Source organism: Tursiops truncatus, chromosome 6, assembly GCF_011762595.2.
Source record: "Tursiops truncatus isolate mTurTru1 chromosome 6, mTurTru1.mat.Y, whole genome shotgun sequence".
NCBI classification, from domain to species: domain Eukaryota; kingdom Metazoa; phylum Chordata; class Mammalia; order Artiodactyla; family Delphinidae; genus Tursiops; species Tursiops truncatus.
The window spans coordinates 71,724,133-71,736,204 of NC_047039.1; the positions used below are offsets into that span (position 1 = coordinate 71,724,133).

The window sequence follows — 12,072 nt, forward strand, 5'->3', positions numbered from 1 at the left end:
CGTAACCTGTCTCGGGCTTCTGTTTCCTTATAAGTGAAATTGCACAGTATTATCCTTCATGCTGTAATGACTGCTGAGGTGGGCTGCTTTGTATGTTCCTTTGTACGGGAAGCAGAGACTTATCACCTTTATATGTCACGTGTGTTTTGCTTACTCCCCCCAAACATTTCAGACTCCATGTACTTTCAGTTATTTTCAGAAACAAGAGCCTTTGATAAAGACAGAAAACAAAGATAGCATTTACTTTCACTAAAACTGATAACAGAAATAAATCATCATAAAGTATCAGAAAATTCAAAACATCCTAAATTAGTTCTATCTATGATGATATAAATTTAGATGATGGAACAATCCATTAATTTTTTTTTTTTAGTAATTTGAAGATTTTTCACAATCATTTAAAAAAGCAAACAAATAAATTCATCTTTGGTTTCAGAGAAACTTCTGCTTCATTTTGAAACTTTGACATATAACAAAATTTTGATCATTATTTTGGTTGGGGCAAAAGACCATTTGGTGTTAGTATGAAGTCTTGAATTGTAGACCCTTTTATAGTAGATAAAACATCTGAAACCAGACAAATATTGCCTAATAGAGGTCCCAAGATACCTGATATAATAGATTTCTAATGATGATTTTTAATTGGCTTGCCAATTATTTGTGAACAATTTCTGTCTCCAAAAATCTTTGAATTGTGATAAGGAATTTGCACACTCAAGAAATGAAGTAAGGAATACAGAGAGAGTCGGCGAAGAATAAATCACTGCCTTCTGGGTGTTCTAGCAGTACTTCGCAGAGAAAGGGGTTGTCGAGGACATCTTCAAAGCACTGGGGTGAGGGGTCAGTGCTAGGTATGAGGGAAAAGTGCTGGCAGGAGTGGACTGGGCACATCTTTGGTCTGTAGAGAGTATTTCTTCACCTTCATGGGGAAAGATAGGACACTGATTATTACAGAAAAAGGCATCCTGACACCACCGGACCGTGAGTGTGTTATTTACTCTAATTACTCTCTTGCAGAAATGTGTTTAAGGAGGCATGAGCCTTCAGGTGCGTGGCTAATTAATGAACGTCTGTCTCCTTTCTCTCTCTCCTCTGTGACCACAGGATGCTCTGGCGAGTTGTGACGTGAATGGGAACGACTTAGACCCCATGCCTCGTTATGACGCGAGCAACGAGAACAAGTAAGGCCCAAGTGGGGGTACCTGGTATGTGGCTGGCAGAGAGCTTTGTTTTCTGCTCTTGCGGAGGGAAGTACTTTTTTGATCCCTAATTTGCTTCAAGATAAACAAGTGTCTTTCTGCTAAAGCTTCTGGATATAAAAAGGCGTGGTCCACATAATAAGAATGGTTGCAGAGAGAACTCTGGGGAGTGACTTGAGGGTGCGGTTGGGGAATATTGTTCCTCAGGTGTTCATTGGACTGTGACCCATTTGTTTAGGGATAGGGGTGCTAAAGGGAGAGGCAAAACAAAGTACCCCCCAAGAGGGTTACTTTATTCTGTTAAGTTCAACGCATTTGATTGAATGCTGTGCTTGAGGTCTCTGCCAGTGCTTTCTGATTTGCTTCTTTTTCTTTTCTCCTTTGTAGTGATTGTGTTTTTTACTAATATACCTGAAATACCTATATGGTTTGCCACATATGAACACATTACCTTTCTTATCCTCACAGTCAAGAGCCTTAGAAACCCATGTAACCACGTTTACGCTTTCCAGTTAGTACAGTAGTTTTTTTTGGAAGCAAATGAAATACACATCCGTTTCTTGCTTACGATGATCCGGGTATTTTTAAAAGATTAGTAGGTGTTTCTAATCTCTAGATCACATTAACTTTTTTGCTTTTACTGCAGTTTCTCCAGGATAATGCTGTGATCTAGATACTATCATTTGAAGTTTTATTTACATGTTTTTGTTTGGAATCACAGAAGTTATAAAGAGAGGTGCTTTACCCATTTATTATGTACTATTTCTAGCCTCCATTTTTCTGTAGGGAAAAGTTCCTCAGCTGGTATTATTTAAGTAAGTCAGTAAGTTTAGATAAAACCAATGCGGCCTAGATAATTGTGACTGTACATGGGTTTTTCTTTTTTTTTTTCCCCTCTTCTTACCATTTACAAAGAAGCCTCAAAAAAGTTACTGTGAAAAATATGCTGTTTTTTAATATTAATGAGTCAATATTATAAATCAAATTCAGTGGTGAAAGCATTAATATACAAATTGATGTAGATAGAATTTTCCAGAACTTTCCAAACAAAAAGAGAAAGGGACCTAAAGTAAACTGGATCATTTTCTTTCAAGCCTGGTCATTACTGTCTAGATTACACTGTTTAAAGTTACGGTCAATTTCACACAAAGGGTTATAATTTGAGTCAATGTGAGCTAATTTATTTAACCTAATTTGCAAACTAGCGTGAAACACTGAAGAAGAAACTTGAAGCTTCCATACTTAAAAGGTCACCGATAAATTTCACTCTCCAGTCCAGTCTACTCTAGTGTGACACATATACTCCTAAAAATACTTGCACTCTGCAAAGTCTAAAACCACAGAGTAACAGGAAAAGCTTAGAAGCTTCATCAATGACACACAGAAAAATGATAGGGACCTATTAAAACTTATTCATGTTAACACTTTATTCATGTTAAGTGGTTAAGAAATTTATAAAACTATAATAAATGTGGCACTTAATCGTTTTTTTAATTTTTTAAATTTAAAAAAGTCCTTCTTTAAATTATCTTTTTTTTGAATTCAGCCCTTAGCTGTGAAGGAAAAAAAGGCTCAGACAGGTCAAGTGGATAAGGGTTAAACAGGTAGTAAGCAATGAAGAAGTTAGGAAACAAAGAATCAAACTCAAGTGGTTTGTTTATAAACTCTTGTTCTGCATATTATACACAAGGCCAGACCCTTATGGTAATGAAAAGGAAAGTGGTCCAAGTATCTGTCATTTAAATGAGTTGTAACTATAGATAATTGGTTTCAATAGCAGTAAATTTGAGAGGAAGAAAGGCTGAATTATTGACCAAAATATTTGGAGAATACAGAGCGCTGAGCTGACCTTTCACATCCTGTCATAAAGAAGGCTCGAGACTGCGTGCCAGTCTGATCCTTCAAAATAGTAAAGATATGATTCATAACGAGGCTGGGTTCAAAGTCCATTTCCATCAGTTTTATGCTTAATCTGTGTCTTATCATTATGAAATTAAATTCTAACTAGTATGTTTATAATACAGTTCTCTTGTGACACTGACTTCTTAAGTTGCACTGTTCTTTTTAAATTTTTTATACAGTTTATAAAGGTTACACTCCACTTACAGTTTTTACAGAATGTTGGCAATATTCCCCGTGTTGTACAATACATCCTTGTAGCCTATCTTACACCCAATAGTTTGTATCTCCCACTCCCTGACACCTGTACTGCCCCTCCTGGCACTTCATCTTGAATAAGACCTGAAATTTGCTTATGGAAGTGTGTACCCATTGCATCTACTTCTACTCACATGCCTGCCACTCTGTGTGCAAGAAAAAAAAGAGGAAAAAAAAAGAGGTAAAGGTGAAAACTTTGAAGAAGAACAGAGAGTAGAGAGGAAAATAACAAAATAGGCTGGGAGGAAGGGGGAAAATAAGCAGAGTGGAGGCTACCCTCCAGGATGGTTTTTGGAAGCATGGCAGCTTGCAAGTTATTCTGAAGTGGAAGGAGGGTTATCTGAGGTCAAAGAGGAAGTAACAGCACCAGATGTAGACACATGTGGACCATTGTGCTCCTAAGGTGTGCAGCTCTGTGTGTTTCGTGCATTCCTACAGTGCTCAGTGCAACTAAGTCTGTTTTCTACAGTCACCTAGAGTTTCTGGGACAAAATTGTGCATAAACAAATGCAAATTTCACATTATACTCAAATCACTCTCTAATATATCAATGTTATTGGAAGAAATGTGTGTTTTCAAGGCAAGCATGATAGTAGAACTGATTGTGCCATATCTGTTGGCTAAAGTTATCCCATCAACATTTGTGTGTATAGAGAAAAGATAAACAGGAAAGCTAGAGGAAAGTCGAGATCAAGTTAACACCCACAGTATCCTTGTACAGGGTATGAAGGGACAAGAGGGGCTGTAGGTGGAAACTGAAAATGTATTGTGCCCTGTAGCCAGTTCTGTCTGAATCTACATGTGGTGACTTTTGCATCGAAACTCAGTGGTAATGGTGACTGTTCTCCAAGGGCCTATCTGTCCTGTGACTGACAGTGCTAACTGCAAAGGCTGTGTGTGAAGACAGTTCTTTGAGTGTTCGCTTTGATGGCTTTTTACAGGCTGCCTTTTAAAAACTGTATCCTTTGTGAAGATTCCTTTCCAACTTGGCAGCTCCCCAAGACTTTTGTTTGGGAAGAGTCACTACCATCCCGCTTCCTCTGGGGTATTCTAGTGTGTCCTGCTTTGACTCATTCTAAGTACTGTTCATGGTTCATTGAGTGCAGTGTGGGTTTGAGTGTTGGAGGACACAGGCATTGTTCTGGATGCGTGCTTAGTTTGCAGCCTTGACAGTGAAATGGGGCATTTTCAGAGGGGCAACACCACCACTCCAACCTCTGTTTTATGAAAATCAGCAGTCACCTGGGGCATCATGTGTCCCTTTATCTCCTATCAGTACTGCTGCCCAATTTTTTCTTGGCCAACCACAAGCATGTATTCAGACATTTAGGGTTAAAATATCCTCTCTGCTCATTAGACCATAATTATAAATATGATTGATGGATCTGTCTTTAAGTGTGGATCCACAGATAGTTAATTCTGTTTCAATAGAAGTCGTTTGGCATCAGGAAATAAAGAGTGGTTTGTAGTTTAAGAGAGTTGACTTTTATCCTTGGTTCACCTTAATAGCTTTATGGTCTTTAGGCCTAACTATTCTGAGCTTTAGTATTTTTAAAAATATCTAAAATGAGCATAATAATACTTGCAAAGATTAGCAATAAAATATGTAAAACACCAAGCGTAGGGCTGACTATCTAATAGGCACCAGGTAATTATAGCTGGTATTATAATTATGTGTTCAATTCCTATATCCAGTTCTCGAAAAATAATCAGTTAAAAATTACAATTATCTCAAAATATGTGCATATGAACATTTCACGTTTCAATTAAGACTTGGAAGTCTTTGTTTATTTCCAAGGTTAGAGGTTTAGATATGTTTTCTGCTTCTTCAGGGGCTGGGAACTGTGGCTCATTTGGTCTACAGTAAATCTGCTTTTAATTCCAATACTTAATTCCAATACTTTATTTTAATTAATTCCAATACTCTGTCTTTAATTCCAATACTTTAATTTAATTCCAATACTCTGTCTCCCTTTAGTGGACCATGAGTCCTTGAATTTGAAGTGAGTTAGTGAGGGGGAGGAATTTCTAAACATTGCCTGAATGAAAAAGTTGAGGCATATGCTGTGCAAGTACCTCCTCATGGTACAGTGTGACCAGTCGGCTTCAGAGCATATTGGAATTATTTACACCTGGGTGCATTTGTTCATTCATTCAGCAGGTGCTCATTAAGATGCTACTTTTGTGAATGGCTCTGTGCTAAATGCTTGGGGGATACAATGATGCAATAATATAGGCTACTAACTAATAGGTTGAATTAGGAGACGACTTAGTAAGAAGCCGTAACCTGAAGGGTTTTGGGTCCTATAGTTGGCTCTTCCTAACCATAGATGTGGAACCTAAGGATACGGAGGGTTAACTGAACTGTGTCATTTTGTGTAAGGGACCTGAGCTTCCACGGAGCTTGGTATCTGCAGGGGGGGCCTGGAACCAATGTCCCGTGGATACTGAGGGATGACTCTACTAAGAGACAATGCACCCTCAAAACTTTATGCAGATCACATCTCTCAGACTTACCTGATTACATTTCTAGCACTGAAGCTTTGGGGTGAAGAAAATCACCTCTGAAGTAAAAAAGTTATAAAAATCCTTCTCTTATCGCTTTTTCAAGACCCCAGATGGTGGTGTGTCAAACCTAAATAACAGATGCTAAAGAAATAGCATTATTAGGGGAGACCATAAAACCTGCTCTCCCATTCCGCTCTGCCTCCATTCGTATTAACTTGTAGAATGAAGCTGACTGCATTATTCTAGGCTTAAAATAGAAAACGCCTCCCTATAAATGAAAGTCTCCTGGCATTTCATACTACTGCTCCCATTTCTGATAAATGAATTATTGATGTCTGAGTTAGAGTTTTCCTTCCCTAGGTTGCTCCTTTTTAAATATTCCCTGTGCTTGAGTCATAGCAACATATTTAGTGGGAGATGAGAGCACACTGTGTATCTTGAATGTGTGATATGTGGGCCCAGAATCTAATTCCCTTTCAAAGCAAACCAACCTATAGGTTAAAGACTCATTTCCAAAAGGAATGGATTTTTCATTTTTGTTGCTTTTCTCTGTTTCCCTGAAGATTTAACCAGGGTGGATGGAAATACACTTCTGCTCGTCTTTAGTGTCCTTTTCACACATCATTTCTGGTTTTTATTTGTTTGTTTGTTTGTTTTGCGGTACGCGGGCCTCTCACTGTTGTGGCCTCTCCCGCTGCGGAGCACAGGCTCCGGATGCGCAGGCTCAGCGGCCATGGCTCACGGGCCCAGCCGCTCCGCGGCATGTGGGATCCTCCCCGACCGGGGCACGAACCCGTGTCCCCTGCATCGGCAGGCGGACTCTCAACCACTGCGCCACCAGGGAAGCCTCATTTCTGGTTTTTAGAATGTCGCCATGTTGTGTGGCCTTTTCTTTCTCATGTCTGCGGATGAGAACTGTTGTCAGGAAATAGCGTTGCAAAGCAAAGCCGATAAATGTAGGCAGTGTCGTCTACCTATACAGGAATTATTTTAACTCAATACTAGAGAGAAAACAACACTTTAAATCTACTACCTTAACAGATAGAAGCACTATTTCTTCATACCCAGCATTCAGCCAAACATGTTCAGATAAAACTATCCTATAGCTAAGTAGCTCAGACAAAACCTACCAAAAAGAAGTGAGGCCATTTTCAGAGGCTGATTTGTTTTTTCCATATATTTTTGAAAATTTTCCCCTAATCCTTTTGCAAAATAACACTACAATGTACTATATAGTAGTTACTTGATCAATGATTAGCACGTGAATTTATATAATGCTGACTACAAATGTATGTACCAGAGGCCAAATGTGTACAAAAGAGACAGTTGTGAAAAATATCCGATCCTTTTCATATACAGCTATAGATTTTATGTCCATGAAAGAACCTGCAACAAATATTGTAGAAAACTTGTCTCTATCCCATAGATTCATAATGTAATATGTTGAGATAAGTAACATTTTGGACTATCTTCTAGGTTCTGGGAAGTGGTCTTCGTCTGGGGCCTCTCAGAAAGTTGAGTAACAATAGGAAATGGCTTCTCTCGGACCAGAAGCCAGGCAGCCCGTCCCTTCCCTCACCAGCTGGTAGTCACAAGTCCTGACCATCCTCACCATTTAAATCCTTCTCTTTAATACCTCTCCAGAGACTCCCCCATTCCATCCATCCACACTAGCCTTCTGTTAGTCTAATCCCCTTCTCTCACCTTCCTCCTTGGAAAATCTCCTAGATGGTTTCCCTGTCTCCAGTCTCAACCCCATCCTGCTGCCCAAGTGATATTTTAGAACCAAAATAAGAATATTAAAATCTTGTAATATCTTGAAATTTTGTTAAAATGCAAAACCCTTCATGACCCCACTCTTCCCTCAAGTCTGCTCTGCTCTCTGTCCACCACTTCCCCCCACTTTATTTATCTACCCTGCAGGACTTGCGGGGTTCCCCAAAGGTGCCACACTTGTTCAGCCTTCCACCATCTGCACCTGCATAATTCCTTCTTTCTCTGCCACTCATGTCTCTTCCCCTGTGAAGCCTTCTCTCACCTCCTGCATCTGAGTTGGATGCCCTCCAGTGAGTTTTCACAGCATCTGCGAACTTACTTCTTTTATAAAAACCTTCACTATTAGGGGCTTCCCTGGTGGCGCAGTGGTTGAGAGCCCACCTGCCGATGCAGGGGACATGGGTTCATTTCCCGGTCCGGGAGGATCCCACATGCTGCGGAGCAGCTAGGCCCGTGAGCCATGGCCACTGAGCCTGCGCATCCGGAGCCTGTGCTCCGCAATGGGAGAGGCCACAACAGTGAGAGGCCCGCATACCTAAAAAAAAAAAAAAAAGTTCGCTATTGTAAATGGGGTTACATATACCAAGATAGGGAATAGAGAGGCAGGGAAAGATGCTGAGAAGATGTTTTCCAGTTTAGTTTGGGTTATGAAGTGTCTGTTCAGTCATACAAAAGTTACAAGAGTATCTACCTTGCCTGGCTTGTCTAGATGAATTAGCGAAATGTGTCCCAAAGTAGTAACTATTAAATGATGTTATAATGGACCTTGTCCTGGATCGCTTTATTTTTTTACCCTCTACCCTGCTCTGTACCCCAGAAAGCTGACCTCTGAGGACTACATTAAGGGACTCCCTTGCCCTCTGGCTTCCCATTGGGTTCGGCCAATGGAACACCCAAGCAGGACATCAGTGGGATGCAGAAGGGTAAAGAAAAGGTATTTGTTCTCTGTTCCCTCCTTGCTGAGCCACTGGGGGGTAGCTGCATCCCAAAAGATCATAACTCCCCTTAGGTGGCCCTAAGGCTGACCTCCTAAGGATTGCCATTTGTGGATTCAATGACCACTTCCTCCCCAGGGCTTCTTAGACCCAAGGGCTTCCCAGTGTTGCTTGTCCAGAATGCTGCATTCTTCCTTGCATCTTCCAGGCATCTTTCCTTGCCTCTCTATTCCCTATCTTGGTACACGTGGCCCCATTTACAATAGCGAAGGTTTTTTTAAAAGAAGTAAGTTTGCAGATGCTGTGAAAACTCACTGGAGGACATCCAACTTGGGAGAGAAGGCTTCACAGGGGAAGTGACATGAGTGGCAGAGAAAGAGGGAATTATGCAGGTGCAGAAGGTGGAAGGTTGAACAAGTGTGGCACCTTTTGAGGAATCCTGCAAGTCCTGCAGGGTTCCCCAAATCCTGTCTGCTTCTCTATGTAAGTCCCTTGAATACATTTTTTAATACTAAGATATAAGTCTCTGGAATAAGTTTTTATACCCAGTATAAAAGAGCGCAGACACATCTAAGAAAGAAAATAACTATGTCCATAGGAGTTGTCTTAATGGCTGTTTATTTATTATTTAATGAGAGCTGAGTAAATACAGAAAATGGTTATCTAACCTCAAATTCCTATATACCTGACACCTGAAGTGTAAGTATTTATTTTTATAAAATACTGTATTAATTATTCCAGGGCTCATAATCATGATAATGCAGCCTTCAAGCCCTTTGTTGTTTCCTTTGTCAGTTTCAATGTGTTCTCCTCAAGGATTTGGGGACATAATCTCTTGGGGCTCACGGTACCAGTTTGGATAAAGGGTCTGATGCAATAGGTTACAGTAAGGTTTGGGTTTAATTTGTGCTAACCCACTGCACTATTGACATGAATAATTGATCGTTGCTTCAATTTAAATTTCTTATTTAAAAAACAAACTCACGAATTCCTGAGGTCTCTAAAGCAGATGGAAATTACAGTAAGGGAAAGAGATAAGTATCCTTTTTAAATATGGAGTAAGCATTTGAGCAGGGTTCCAGACAGGTATACTTATTTATCTTTCTCTTTTCATCTTCTCCTCTAACTTCCACCTTGGATCCTTCTATTTTCTCATGTTTCCTTATATCCAGAAATATGTAAAATCGAAAGCACGAAGACCTTGAGAGGTCAATGCTACCAGTGTGTTATTTGTATTATTACAGAGCAGTAGAGAAGGCATCCAGGACCTTTCAAATGTGGTCAGCCAGTGTCCATAGGCTGAACAGGAAGGCAGACTGAGGAGAGAAGAACGCTTGTTTTGTTTATCTCACTCATTGTATAGATACCAGAAGAACATGCTGAAAATATAATCAAACTGCAAACTGGTTGATGCTTCATTTCAGTATTAAGATATTATTTAGATATTGGTTGCCTTCCTATTCAAATCAAATGCCCTCTAAGATAAAGGACTGAAGTTAGAATTTTGTTTTTACAAGCTAAAGGAGATGTTATGGTTTTTACGTTTTAGCAGTACAGTTAATTACAATAGAAGTCTATTGTTCCAGTGTACTTAAGTATGTGTGTGGATAACATCTGCGGTAGCTGTGCATTTCAATTATAATCCTTAATAAAAGATGGAAAGGTAGAAAGTATGTCTTAGATCAGGACATATTTGCTTAGTTCTTATCTCATAAAATAGGTCACCAAAGAAGGCAAGGTGATAGAGGAAAAAAATGTCCTGATTTTGGGTGAGACCTGGGTGCCAGTCCCAGCCTTGCTGTTCATTATATCTGTGGCCTTGGAGAAGCATTCTTATCAATGTCTCCTCCTGCCACATCAGTATCTCGATGACCCTGTTTGACTTAAACAACCAAAAAATCCATAAGTCTATGGGGTTGCTACTTGGCTGCATTTGAATGCAGTGTAAGCAGCTGCTAATACAGTGAGCACGTCAGTATGTTGTCTCATTTACCGCTCACGACAACACACAGTTGGAGAGCGAGTCTGGAGGGGTGAAGTAAAGTGGCTAATGTCACCACGTGGCAGACACACCATTTGAGCTCATTTGTTCTCACGCCATCTGTTCACCTACATAGTTAATTAACCTGTGGTCAAGTAGATGAGAAATTAATTCCTGTGTTGAGCGCATGCTTCAGTAAGTTTACTACCTGGGAAGAACTGCATTTACCAGAATGCCTTACTGCTGTATTCAGTAAATACCCAGCAGCCTGGCTTTACCAAGTGCTGGTGCTCTGAGCCCTATTTCTCCAGAGAGAGGGGATTGGTCCACAAAGGTTGTCAACACCTTATGTACACGTAACTTTGGCCAAGTAACAAAAATCCTTTATTACAGAAAATAATTGTACAGCTCTGGCTTCACAGTGGTATTTGTTCTATGGAAATCGATGAAGACCACCCAAATGACACTCTGGGCTAATTATTCGGAGCTTGCTATAGCAAGGGAGTCAGCTATTGTCACTTTAAGAGACTCAAAGGCAGGCACGTGGCCCAGAAAGCTTTATAGTGTTAAAAAAAAAATAGGAAGACTTCAGGTATGGTCTGATCAGAGGGTGCCATGTGGAAACTGGAGCTTGGGGCTCTGTCCTTAAACAATTCTACTAGTATATATTAACAGCGTTAAAAAAATTTGAATGAGTATCAGCTGGTCATCATGTTAATGCAGATAAATGTTTTGGTAAACTCTGTAAAATTGCCACAGGTATGGAGGTTGTTAATCTTATTAAGGGTGATAAAGAGTAATAAGATAAAGTTTTAGTCTGATCCTCAGACGGCAGGTAGTGAATTTTCTCTCTATGGAGATATGGAGTGTTTGAAGTTGGAATCTCATAACCTAAGAGACACTGTCCCGATGTTTTTACACTTACATGACAGCCCTTGAGAGTGCTCTGGAATTGTGGGCCGGGAAAGGAAGAATCTCTATAGGAGGAAGAAACTGAGACCCAGGAGAGCCTTTGGGAATCAGAAACCTTTTCCTGCCCTCAGACGGGTGTAGAGTCTTGAAGATGTGTCCTGCTTTGGGAAATTGTGGCGAATTATCTTGCCCATAGAACACCTAAAATAACTTGAAGGAATTGGGAGCAGTTGACTACTGGTGATTTTGCAGCGGATTTCCCTGAATCCCTGCTTTCTCTGCCTCATGTTCTCGTCACAAGATGCCATCTCACGAATTTTAGAAAAGACCGACCTTTGCTAGAAGAGTTTACCTCTTCCTATTTTTAGAGATCCTTACACCATCTGCATATGATTTACGTATGCTAGTAGATGCATTTGAATTTGCATGAATTGCAGATAAAGTACCTGTGGTGACATCCTGGGCTGAGGGTAGCTGACTGCTACAGATTTTGTATGACCTTTTTGCTCTTGGTTGGTCATCCCTTTCTGAGATTCATTCTCACTGGATCACACCCCCTCCGACACCTGTCTGGGTTGCCGAATATAGACTCATATTCTCCACA

General features: G+C 40.2%; 1 protein-coding gene across 1 annotated transcript in view; it reads left to right on the top strand.

Moving 5' to 3' along the window:
- PCSK5 (proprotein convertase subtilisin/kexin type 5) overlaps positions 1-12,072 on the top strand; it is a 445,837-nt gene that overhangs the window by 123,634 nt on the left and 310,131 nt on the right. Inside the window, 1 exon segment of the mRNA XM_033858183.2 lies at positions 1,105-1,181. Coding sequence (XP_033714074.1) covers positions 1,105-1,181 — 77 coding nt within the window.